We start from the raw sequence: 13,152 nt of genomic DNA, 5'->3' as shown, positions 1-13,152 counted from the left end.
AATCTGCCAGCAATGCTGGAGACCCAGGTTCGATTCCTGGTTTGGGAAGATCCCGTGAAGGAGGGTAGGACAACCCACTTCAGTATTATTGCCTGGAGAATCCCCATGGACAGAGGAGCCTGGTGGGCTACAGTTTGTGGTGTTGCAAAGAGTTGGACACGACTGAGTGACTAAGCACATAGCTTAGTTTCAGCAGATATTTCTGAATTGAAAATTGTCATTTAATATTTTCATTACCTGTTCTGAGTATTTATTATATATTTATTATATACTGCTTGAAAATGCATGAGAAAAAAGAGAATTAGCCTATACTTACATACTTTGGGATTTAGTAGTAACATAAGGCTATGATTCATGGGGTCGCAAAGAGTCGGTCACGACTGAGCGACTGAACTGAACTGAAGGTTGATATGGTAACTGTAACTTTTGCTGAGCACCATATTTCTTTATATTGTGCTTGATAGCTAGTAATCAAAAATAGTAATTCCTCAAATACTTATTGAATGCCTACTGTATGCCAGGCACTCCTCAAGGAACTCGGGATACATCCATGAACAAAGTAGACAAATGTCCTTGCCCTTATGAAGCTTATATTCTATCTAGCAGGGAAAGAGACAAACAATAAATAAGAAATAGGTAAACTTCATAATGTTAAAGGTGCTAATCCTGTGAAAACATAAGGAATTTAGAGTGCTGTTGGTTGGAATTGCGATTTTTAATAGGGGAATCCAGGTAAGCCTTATCAAAATTGTTACTTTCCAATAAAAACATGGCAGGAAGGGATTTAGCCATGTGGTCAAATGAGGAAAAGGATTTTAGGCAGAGGGAGTGTCAATGCAAATTACATTTGATGAGCGGGAGAGGTCCCATCACTTCATGGGAAATAGATGGAAAAAGAGTGGAAACAGTGTCAGACTTTATTTTTTGGGGGCTCCCAAATCACTGCAGATGCTGATTGCAGCCATGAAATTAAAAGATGCTTACTCCTTGGAAGGAAAGTTATGACCAACCTTGATAATATATTAAAAAGCAGAGATATTACTTTGCCAACAAAGGTCCGTTCTAGTCAAGGCTATGGTTTTTCCCGTGGTCATGTATGGATGTGAGAGTTGGACTGTGAAGAAAGCTGATGGCTCAAGAATTGATGCTTTTGAACTGTGGTGTTGGAGAAGATTCTTAAGAGTCCCTTGTACCACAAGGAGATCCAACCAGTCTATTCTAAGGGAGATCGATCCTGGGTGTTCATTGGAAGGACTGATGCTAAAGCTGAAACTGCAGTACTTTGGCCACCTCATGCGACGAGTTGACTCACTGGAAAAGACTCTGATGCTGGGAAAGGTTGGGGGCAGGAGGAGAAGGGGACGACCGAGAATGAGATGGCTGGATGGCATCACCGACTCGATGGACATGAGTTTGAGTGAACTCCGGGAGTTGGTGATGGACAGGGAGGCCTGGCATGCTGTGATTCATGGGGTTGCAGAGAGTCAGACACGACTGAGCGACTGAACTGAACTGAACTGAGTGGGAGAGGCAGTTTGTTGTAGCTAGGCAGGCAAGAAAGAACAGACTCAGACAACAAGCGGCTGAGGTGGTACAGATCATGTAGAGCCATGCTGGTCAGTGTAATTACTTTGGCTTTGAATATGTGTGAAAGGGTAAGCTAGGGGATGACTTTGCCTGGAGGAGTGAGATGATCATACCCTCTACAGTTAACTCAGGCTCCCGTGCTGAGAATAGGCTGGGAAGGTTAGGAAGCTTTTGTCCTTACCTAACTAAAGATGATGGTTGCTGGTCAGATCAGAGAAGTGACAGTGGAGATGGGGGAATGTGGTGGGTTCTGCATTCGTTCAGTGTTCTTGCCTGGGGAATCCCAGGGACGGGGGAGCCTGGTGGGCTGCCGTCGGTGGGGTTGCACAGAGTCGGACACGACTGAAGTGACTTAGCAGCAGCAGCAGCAGCAACTGCATATCCTGGTGGACTCTATGTGGGGCGTGAGACACAGAGGGCATCGGCTTAGGTATAGCAGGTTTTGGGACTGAGATTAGGGGTTTTGCATGTAAATAGTAAGGGTTGCCTGTTAGACTTCCCAGTGGAGACGTTGAGAAAACAGTTGGGTATTACGTGTGAAGGTTAGAAAAGAGGTGTGGACCAAATTACAGACTCGGTAGTTGTCACTTACTTGGTGGTTTCCTTCGATTAGGCCAACAGTGGAGTGAGACTTGGTAAAGGAGAGAAAGCTTGAGCACATGTCACTTCAAAGTCAAGAGGCTGCAGAGAAGAGAAGCCAGAAGATTGAGGCTGAGAAAGAGAAATCTCCAGGAAGGCAGAAAACCGGGAGACAGGATGCCCTAGACGCCAAGAGAAAAAAGTGTTTGAAGGAGGAGTGATCGGTGGTGGCATCTGCTGATGAGAGGTCAGATGAGACGACGACTGAGAGTCACTGAATTTAGCAAGTGGAGCGATTCCTGGTGACGTGACTGAGCACTTTCTTTAGTGTGTTTTATGTGAAAGCCAAGCTGGAACGTATGTAAGGGAGAATGGAGGAGAGGAGATAGGGATGGCAGGAATGCAACTCTGAAGCTTTGCTGTGAAAGGAAGCAGAGACAGTGGAGAAGAAATGATTTATGTGCTGTTGGTTAACCTGAGAAAAGCAGCATGCTGCTTTGAAGCTGGGAATGATGTGAAAAATTCATGATTTTTGAAGATGAGAATTGCTGAAATACTGTCATTGAGTAGACAAGAGGGAATGGAATTTAGTTTACAATGGAGGGTTGACTGTAATAGAAGCACAGTTCGTCTTGTAACAGCAAGGAAGATTGGTCGGAGTGTCAGTGTGGGCCTGAGAGTTGGATGGTGCTTCAGTTTTCTCAGTAAATCAGGAAGCGAGATTATTAGCTGAGAATGAGTATGTAGGGGAGGTACAGGATCTTTAAGAAGGGAGTCAAAGGGCGAGGAGAAGTTAATTAGAATGAGAGTGTTCATGGTCTGGGGAACTGTATAATAATTACTGAGCAGTTTTAAGGACCCCTAGAGTTATGTGTTCTTAAAGTGAAACTAGTCAACATCAGTGTGGATTTTCTCCATCCACACTGAACTGTATCAGCCCAGAGTAGGCCATGCCACATTTGGTCTGGGTTGTGGATTTGACAAGGGGGTTCTGTAAATTAAGAGGAATAAAGAAGCTGGGAGTGTATGGTAGACAGTAATTATGAGCAATGGAATTTAAGCTGAATAAGGAAGAAACCGAGGATGTTAAGGGGGTTATGGACAATAGGAAGTAATAGGATCTAAAGATTTGGAGGTTCCTATCATGAGAAACGCTGGGCTGGATGAAGCACAAGCTGGAATCAAGATTGCTGGGAGAAGTATCAATAACCTCAGATACACAGATACACTTTCTGGCAGAAAGTGAAGAACTCAAGAGCCTCTTGATGAAAGTAAAGAGGAGAGTGAAAAAGTTTGCTTAAAGCTCAGTGTTCAGAAAACTAAGATCGTGGCATCTGGTCCCATCACTTCATGGCAAATACATGGGGAAACAGTGGAAACAGTGTCAGACTTTATTTTTGGGGGCTCCAAAATCACTGCAGATGGTGACTGTAGCCATGAAATTAAAAGACACTCCTTGGAAGGAAAGTTATGACCAACCTAGACAGCATATTAAAAAGCAGAGACATTACTTTGCCAACAAAGGTCCACTAGTCAAGGCTGTGGTTTTTCCAGTGGTCATATATGGATGTGACAGTTGGACTGTGAAGAAAACTGAGTGCCGAAGAATTGATGCTTTTGAGCTGTGGTGTTGGAGAAGCCTCTTGAGAGTCCCTTGGACTGCAAGGAGATCCAACCAGTCCATTCTAAAGGAAATCAGTCCTGGGTGTTCATTGGAAGGACTGATATTGAAGTTGAAACTCCAGTACTTTGGCCACCTGATGCAAAGAGCTGACTCTTTTGAAAAGACCCTGATGCTGGGAACTATTGAGGGCAGGAGGAGAAGGGACGACAGAGGATGAGATGGCTGGATGGCATCACCGACTCGATGAACATGAGTTTGAGTGAACTCCGGGAGTTGGTGATGGACAGGAGGCCTGGTGTGCTGTGGTTCATGGGGTCACAAAGAGTCGGACATGACTGAGCGACTGAACTGAACTGAACTAATAGGGTCAAAGAATTTTGAGTCTGGATGCTAGAGGAAGTAAGCCAGAAAAATAAAAGCCAGCCAGAAGATGAGATAAATGAAATAGATGCTATCGAGGCGTGGCATTGTTGGTGCTGGCAAAGTTTAAGATCTGAACCTAGAAAATAGGTTGGAACGCAGATCGTCGGAGGAGAGATGGTCACAAAACAGAGTTTGAAGTGTTGGAAGGATCCTTAATTGTCTATTGAAATTTCCAAGTATTAAGACAGTAGTGGCACCTGGTGCAGTGATTCAGGAGCTCAAATAGTCAGAAAATGAGGGAAAATATTTTCAAATGCAGTAGCTGCTAGCCAGGGTATTGGGTACATAATCAAATTATTAAGTTTCAAAGCTAGGGGTTTTTAGGAAAGCAGTAGAGAAAACGTTTTAAAAGCAGTGACAGACAGCTAGTGGAATCCTTTATTCTGTCTCCAGGGCATTGGGAGAAGGCCTGGTGTGTGTGTATAGGGGACTGAAAGGAAATCACAACTTTAGAAGCCAAAAGAAACTGACCCACCATTTGAGTGTTCTCAAGTGAGAGTGAGGTTTCTATTAGAGCAAGAAGGTGAAGAGCATGACCAAAGAATAGATCAAGATAAAATTTTAATGATGGACCAGAAGTTCCCGAAGATACAGTGGAGGCTGGGGATAGAAGAGAAATAGTTGGAGATAGCAGGAGTCCGCATAGCCTAATCAGAATCAGAGAGGGGGAGGTGAGGACCACCCGGACCTTCTGTGAGGATGGACGTAAACAAAGATGAGAGAAATCATTAAGGTTAGCCTCACGGACTTGGAGCCAGCAATGGAGATGAAGTTGTGCCTGCTAGGTGGTAGGGAGCAGTGGGTGTCCTATCCTTTTTCCTGACCTCTTTGGATGAAGAAGAGGTGGTCTGTGAAGCAGAATCTTTTTCTCCATATTTGAGATTCCTCCCTTGAATAGAGTTGAAGTCTTCTGAGTGAAGATTGTTAAATGAATGTTTAAAGTTTTCAAATGCTTCCTATGAGCCAGGACCTATGGGTCCATATAGGGCAGAGACCAGTAGAAATGCACCAAGGAGCCCAAGGGATGACAAGTGTTCAGTAAGGACAGAAATAATCTGGGGAAGATCGGAAGCTCTTCATTCAGGAGGGGCAGAAGAAATGCACTTCCAGATTAGTTAGCTTGTTCTTTGATTGAAGTAGAGGGGAAGTGTGTAGAAGGCAGAGCACACATTTTGAAATCCCTCCCTGAATTTAGGATACATGGAGCAGTCAAAAGCTGTGAGAGGGAGCTGGACAGAGGCTGAGAGTAATGGCCGTGGAAGGCTAGATGTTGAAGAAGGCAGGAGTGTTTCTTGCAGCGACTAATCTGGCAGTGCTGTGGTGGGTGGGTTGAAGGGCTGAAGAACTGGTGGTGAGATCAGCTGAGGTGCGAAAAATGAGAGCAGGCTGTCTGAGCTGTGAGGAGGAAGACAGCAGTTTCTAGAGGGAGAATCTGAACGCTTGTAGAGAGAAAATGGTCCTGCTAATTTAGTCAGCAAGTGTCTTATAATGAGTTAAATGTTAAAGAATTTTAAGTGCTTCAGAATCATTCAGGTAAATAAAGGCCTAGCAGTAATCATGTATACTAATACCTTCTGCTGGGTCTATTTTTGATATAATAAATGATGCCATGATTGTGGGAAGGGAAAAAAACCTTGAATAACACGGAAGAATATAAAGTTCAACTTTTTCTGTTTCTAGCTAATGATGAATGTGTACTGTGTTGATTTATTGGATGTTTACTTTTCATGTAAGGGTAATCAGTCATTGTTTTCAATAAATATTTGAGTTGACTATAAGATTTAATAGTAATACTATTCATTACTTAAATACTGAAGTATGCTTAACATTAAGTAAAATCAATGTTATTTTAAGCAAAGAGCAATTAGCTAATAAATAATGAGTTTATTAAAATCAGTATTTTAGTAATTTTCAATGATTAGGAGCATTTAAAATTTATATACCGTGGACCGTTAAGAGTTGTGTTGATCTTAGAACTCGTGCTCATTGATTTGCAGACCCCTCGTTGAGCTCCTTCTTGCTCAACAGCGTCGCGTTACAGCCGTCTGCGACGCTTGCTTCTTGCAGGTACAGCGGTGGGAACAGCGCACACGCACGCAGAGGAAGACCTAAGAGAGCGCCTGAAGCCAGCTGTCATGACGGCTTCATGGAGCTTCTCTGTCTTGTTTTTGTTTTTCGTGCTTATCATAAAAGCAGCTTCAAACTAGAAATAAGGCATTTTAACTCTGAGTATGTTCAAGCCATAGAGTAAGGCTCGGAGCTCAGGCATCTGGCAGAGGTGAGCTCGCCGTGGTGCTTGCGTTTGGGCAAGCCCCCGCTTCCCTGGCGCCTTTCAGGGACCGCGGAGCCTCAGGGCGCTGTGGACGACCCTTCCTCTGCCTCGGTTCCAGCGCCTGCCCTGGCCTCTGCCTCCCACACTCTTCTCCACTGAGCCCTGGCCGTGTGGATCGGTGCCACCAGTCACCCCACAGCACCGTGGCTTTACCTTTCAGCCTTAACGGGGACTTTTTAAATCTCCTGACGCGGAAATGTAGAGCCTGAGGGTAAAGGGGACCAGGCGGAGTGAGGCTTAGGCACTTGGGACCGTGTTAGTCTTTCCTTTTTCACTGTCTCAGTTTCTTCCCCTTTCCCCTCAAACCTCAGTCTCCGAGTGGCTGGAGTGCTGGGTAGTATGCTTAAACTTGGAGAATTGGAAAGAGCAGCGTGCCCAGTGTTTGTTTCTGCTTGAAACTGAAGAAAGCTAACAGAGTATTCTGACTCAAAACTCATCATTACATGCTTGCCTGGAATTTTGCAAAGACTTATGTGACTGTCTCACACACCAAACAATATATATGTTTGTATTTTCAGGGAAATTTTGGTGAAGTATTTAAGGGCATATTAAAGGATAAAACTGCTGTTGCTGTTAAAACGTGTAAAGAAGATCTTCCTCAGGAACTGAAAATAAAATTCTTACAAGAAGCCAAGTGAGTTCTTTAAAATAATGTTAATATGTACTACTTAAAAGTGATTCATTAAAATGTAAGTTTGAAGATATCTTAAATTATGATTTGATGAATTAGAAGTAGGTACTTTCAGAGTCTTCAAAAGTAGGCAGTCTGAAAACAGAAAGATTCTCTTTTGAAGTGAGACTCTAGGTCATTTAGCAGTTACAGTCAAAAGAGCCAGATGCTAAGAACAGTGAATATTCTTCAAGTCTTTAAAAAAAATTACAGTATTTCTTGCTTCTATCACATATGCATATACACATATGTATGTATGTAGTGTTGTGATTGACCTTAGAAATAGTCTGCATTCTCCGAATAAAATACTTAATGTACCTTCAGCATTCAATGACGCCTTCCTCACTCCCCTTAGATGTTATGGCTGGACTGTCTGTCCTAGCTGTCAGTGCTCTTCTCAGAGAGTCTCAGATTTCTTCTTCGGCTCAGTGTCTGACAGCGTTGCTTCTTTGCTATTTTATCTCCTAGGATGATTGTCTTCCCCTTTTTATGTTTTAGCTAAAATTAAGCGTTGCAACTTCCCCACTCTGTATTGCAAATAGTTAAAACTGTTAGTGGTAAAATCTAGTACATACAACAAAACACAAAACAAATGGAAAGGGGCTTTGGACAGACAATGGACTTATGAATGGGAGATGTACGGATGAGTGGATGGACAGTTGGGACGGAGAGAAGAAGGGTGTATAGATCATAGATTGGTGGTGTAAAGGGCAGGAGGAAAAGAGGTGTGTGTGTGGGCGTGTTACCTGCTTCATGGCATTGTATATAAAAGCAAAGCTTTCCTAGTGTGTGTGTGGGGGGTGCGTGTTGCCTCCTTCATGGCATTGTATATAAAAGCAAAGCTTTGTAAAGTGTGTGTGTGGCGGGGGGGGGGGGGTTGTTACCTCCTTCTCAGCATTGTATATAAAAGCAAAGTTTCATAAAGTGCCCTGGAATAACAGAGGACATGCAGTGAGGGAACTAAATCCCGTGGAGTGGAGCATCTTGATGTCATTGCTCCATGTAAACAATAGATATTTATAGTGATGTATTAAGCTAGTTGGGTACATTTATTAAATATTACCTATTGAATAAAGTTGCAAGCATTTTTCGTATATATTACCAGCAATTCAGAAAAAATATTCTATAATGAATTTAAAACCATCCTGTTGCAACTGAAATTCATGGGCTCATCGTTTTAGTTATTCGTAGTTATCTTAAAGTATCTTGCTTTCTAATTTGTGAATGTTTTATTGAAGAATAGTTTAATTTCTCCTTCTAATGTGAGACTATGAAATTTTCTGTTAAAAATGACCGTTATATCCTTTCAAGCTCTCAAGTATCTTTTAATTAGAAGATAGATCTATATATTTAAATATTTACTGTTATTTGGGTTCATCCTGCCTGTTTTGTAGAATTTCTTTATTAAGCAGTTTTCAACCTAAGAAATGACATTTTGGATTAAAGTCAATCATTCTAAAACTCCCTTTCTAATTCATCAGAGAAACTGCAAACTCAGTTATTAACAGTATTTTTTTTATCTCTAGAATTCTTCCTAGTCTGTCTTCATTTGTTAATAAACATTGTACATTTTCAGTTTATGACATTTTTCTTAGAGCTGTCTCTGCTTAAGTTGTACATGTACTGCACATATATAAACTATGTCATCTTTCTCCAAATGAAGTTGTTTTTTTCATTCTCCTAGGAAGGAACCTGTGTTTTTTCAAATATGAGTGAATTTGTAACTGTGTCAACAGGATAATACGGAATGTCATTTGATAGCAGGAATCATCAGGGCAGACAGGCCTGTGAGGGCATCTAGTCTATTTTGAACTAGGAAGGAGTTCAAACTTGGAGTCCTGTAGATGAGTCTTTGCTACTTTTATAGCCCTCTGAAATTCTGCCTTTATCCAAACTGAAACTTCCTTGCTTTGACTTAAATCTAATATTACTCATTGTTTAACTTTCTGCCAGGCTTCTCAAAACTTTTGAGTTTATACTATTTGAAATTGACCATGATTGTCAAGTAGGTATTATGAAATCTAAGTATGAAGTGATTACTCTATAGCATTTACCAATATGAATTGTTCTTAAATTTATCTATTTTAAATGAATTGTGTACATAAAACAAAACTAAACAAAAAGATGCTGCCCTAACAGCTTACAGCTTTTGGTCCACTAATACTCTTCAGCTTTTGTGAGGGCATCGAAAAGCAGATGCTTGAAAGGAGTTCCACATATTTTGGACTGAGTAAGTTATTCAGATTTAGCATGGTTGTTAGTTATTCAGAATGGATACTAGTTTTTAAATGAATATTTAATTAAAAGCTGACTCATTTATATCTCTTTTTCAAGATTTATCAAAACTTATATACATCCCATTTATCATAATTTGTGTTCGTACTTACATTTTAACAGTTGTGTATTCTACTTGTGCACACTGTACCTGATCATAAATTAATGCTTACTACTTAAACGGTGACTCTTCTTATATTTCTCTCATCCAGAATTCTCAAGCAGTATGATCACCCCAATATTGTCAAACTTATAGGAGTCTGCACACAGAGACAGCCTATCTACATCATTATGGAACTGGTTCCAGGTAATACCATTTTAGTGGTTTCCTCGATGACATTTTAATGTCGTTCTATTGCTTTTATATATTGTCTCTTTGATTTCTCCTTGTGAAGTTTCCAGTGATTTCTTTAACATTTTCCTCATGATGAAGATCTTGTACATTTACTCATTGTTTTTATAGTCTCTAATACTTGCTGTTTTCTAGAAAATGTCAACCAACCTTTTTAAGAGGAGATGTATTATTACATTGCAGTTACCCATGGAGTTTAGTTATATATAATGTTTCTGTGAGAAAGACTATTTAGAAAAGTTGTCTACTTAGATCAACTTTATAGTAATGATAGTACTAAGAGTTTAGTTCATTTATGTCATTTTGCAAGTAAATTGCCACACCTCCTCTTGTTAAGTTGTACATGATAATCCCATAATTCTTTGGGTCACAGACTTTGAACTTCTTTAATATGTGGACAGAAAAAGGTAATCTGTTTTGCAATTTATCCTTGCATTTCTTTCTGGTGACTTTTACAACTGCCAGGTATTTTGGTTAACTACTTTTGCCAACAAATAAAGATAGCATCAAACTGATATAGTATATCTTTATTTTTATTATATTGATGCATCTTTCTGTTGTAGAAAATATAATCAGAGGCAAAATATGATCTTTATAAGATTTACAAATACAGTATTTAATAACTGATAAGGATTTGCTTTGTTACCTTAACTGTTTACTCATTTTAAAAGAAGAAACTTAAAGGAATATAAAAAATATTTCTAACTTTGAATAAACCTGGTATTGTTGATTGCCCACTGAAAATTTTCACATAATCCTTTCATAATTTAAGGACAGTTGGTCCAGTTTTACCACCTGGTTTGATTGCTATTGGAATATTTCTTTATCACCATGTAACTGCAAGATTCCTAGATTATAATCATTTTCATTCTCAAGATGGCAATATATATTTGCATGATTTATACTACTTGTGATTAAATCTCAAAGTAGCTTTCACACAGTTATGAAAAATAGACTATAGACTGAAATTTTAAAAACAGTTGAATAGCCTATAATTTTACCTAAAATAGTATGTTTAAGTATTTGAGTACATAAAACATTTACGTAATGCAGATGATGCCCCCAGATAACAAGGGATGTCACTGGAAAAGTTAGGTTTGAGAGGTGGGGCAACCTTGATGAGGAAGAGTCATCTTGGTGTTACTGTGACTGACTAAAGGGGCCTGGTGACAAACCCTGGCGGCGGTCCAAACTGAGTAAAACAGAAGACAGCTTTGGAGGAGAGCCGGACATTGAATGGTAACCTGTACTGATGGTTCTTAGATGATTAGGAATAGTAAACTTCATTAGAAAATTCAAACTGTAATAAACGCAGAAAATTAAAAACAAAAGCCTCCTCAACAATCTAATCTTAATCCAAAGCAAACTGTTTAGTTTTTTGTGGTTTTCCCCCAGAAAATATTTAATATAGAATACCGTGATTTTATGCAAATCTTTTAATTATTTAAAATCATAGAAGTTTCTTCTTTCTCTAATATTACATGGTTTCATTGTTTCCTATTCATCCATATCGCTCTACCTTTTCTTTATAATGGCTACAGAATATTCCATTATTTGGTTTTATATAATTTAAATGGGCCTTGTATTTATGGACACTTCAGTTGTTTCCAATTTTATTACTTTTTTTTTTCTTTTTTAAACAGTGTTCAACTTGGGTCTGAGTTTATGTGCATTTTGATTTATGGAAATGTATTAGCTTTCTGTTTGTGCACAACAAATGATCATAACTTAGCAGCTTTACATAACATCTGTTTATCACCTCACAGTTGTGTAGGTTAGAAGTCCAGGCAGGCTTCTGAGTTCTCTTCTCATGATCTCACCAAGCCAAAAATCAGGGTATCTAACTGAGTTCTTGTCTGGAGGCACTGGGGAAGAATCACTACCAAACTCCTTCTGGGTGGTGGCAGAATCTCATCTCTTGCAGTTGAGAAGTGGCCCGAGGGTCTCTTTCTTTTCTTGCTGTGAGCCAAGGGCATCTCCCAGCTCTTCATGGGTTTCTACACTCTTTGATCTTCAGACGCAGTGTGTCACATCTTTCAGATGCTCTGAATTTCTCTAACTTGCTCTTATGTTTTTTGTTTTATTCTATTTTGTTTTTCAAAAAAGCTGAGAGAATACTCTGCTGTTTTGAAAGGTTCTGTGGTTAGAACAGGTTCACCTGGCCCAGCTGCATAACTTTACGGCAGCTGCGCCCCATGACAGAGTGAAATCATGGGAGTGGCATCTACCCATGTTCCAGGGATTAGGGTGGGACATTACTGGGACGCTGTCGTCACACTCCACCTCCCACAGCAGACTCTGATGAATTTTCTTAAAGGCTTATTGCAGTGTCGGGTGTGAAACCACACTGAGCTTTTCATACTCTGTTACGTTAATTCAGTTGGTTGACCTTTTAAGGTGAATGCATGATTTTTGTAGCATCATGCTTTGTCATTTCTCACTTGGAAAATATCAAATAATTCATTATGCAGTATCAAAAGATCACATTCATTAATGCCATCCCTAATCTCACTGGAAAAGTAATAGGAAGTGTCAATTTCTTGACAGCAAGTATTTGTTTTCCAAAATTTTCATTTGCATTGGAAAACTGGAATGTTGTCCCTGGCAGCAAAAACTGTCAGTTTTTTTGTCTTGAAGTATCAGACTTAACTTCACTCAGTCTTGAGAGAATGTCAAATGTCTAATATTTAACAGCCATAATTTTTCAATCTTTTTGAAAACATATTTATTGATATGTACTTAACATATACTACATATATGTGCGTGTATATATATAAAATACTAACATATATATACACTTGTGCAACAGTCACCGCAATCAAAGTCGTGAACACACCTCTCGTCCTGAGATTTTTCTCATGCCGTTTTAGTCCCTTCCTCCTCCCGCTCTCACCTCAGGTCCCAGTCCAGAACAATCTACTTTCTCTGACTGTATATTAGTTGGCGCTTCTTAGAATTTAATATAAATGGAACCATACAGTCTGTACTTCGCTTTTCTTGTTTGGGTCTAGTTTGTTTCATTCAGCATAATTTTGAGATCTGTCCATGTTGTAATGGTTTTCAGAAGTTCACCTTTTTATTGTAATATGAATATATCACATTTGTTATCAACTATTGATAGACTTTTGGATTGTTTCCTGTTTAGGGCTACTGCAAAGTAAGCTGCTATGAACATTTATGTACAAGTCTTTGTACTGACATGTGCTTTCATTTTGGAGAATCCCCTAGGACAGAGGAGCCTGGCGAGCTATAGTCTGTGAGGTCACGAAAGAGTGGGACACGACTTAGCGACTAAACAATGACAACAAAGA

At 39.8% G+C, this 13,152-nt stretch overlaps 1 protein-coding gene across 4 annotated transcripts in view; it reads left to right on the top strand.

Annotated features, from left to right (window-relative positions):
- The window catches only part of FER (FER tyrosine kinase), a 467,424-nt gene that overhangs the window by 308,132 nt on the left and 146,140 nt on the right, over window positions 1-13,152 (top strand). For all 4 annotated transcript variants that reach the window (XM_088838427.1, XM_055430188.2, XM_088838426.1 and 1 more), the window contains 2 exons: window positions 7,064-7,179; window positions 9,702-9,796. In XM_088838427.1, the coding sequence (XP_088694553.1) occupies window positions 7,064-7,179; window positions 9,702-9,796 (211 nt within the window). The remainder of the gene's footprint in view (window positions 1-7,063; window positions 7,180-9,701; window positions 9,797-13,152) is intronic.

Source organism: Moschus berezovskii, chromosome 8 (assembly GCF_049115385.1).
Source record: "Moschus berezovskii isolate FMDL1 chromosome 8, NW_MosBer_1.0, whole genome shotgun sequence".
NCBI classification, from domain to species: Eukaryota; Metazoa; Chordata; class Mammalia; order Artiodactyla; family Moschidae; genus Moschus; species Moschus berezovskii.
The sequence above is the reverse complement of the archived record's forward strand: the minus strand, read 5'-3'. Positions and strand labels throughout refer to the sequence as shown.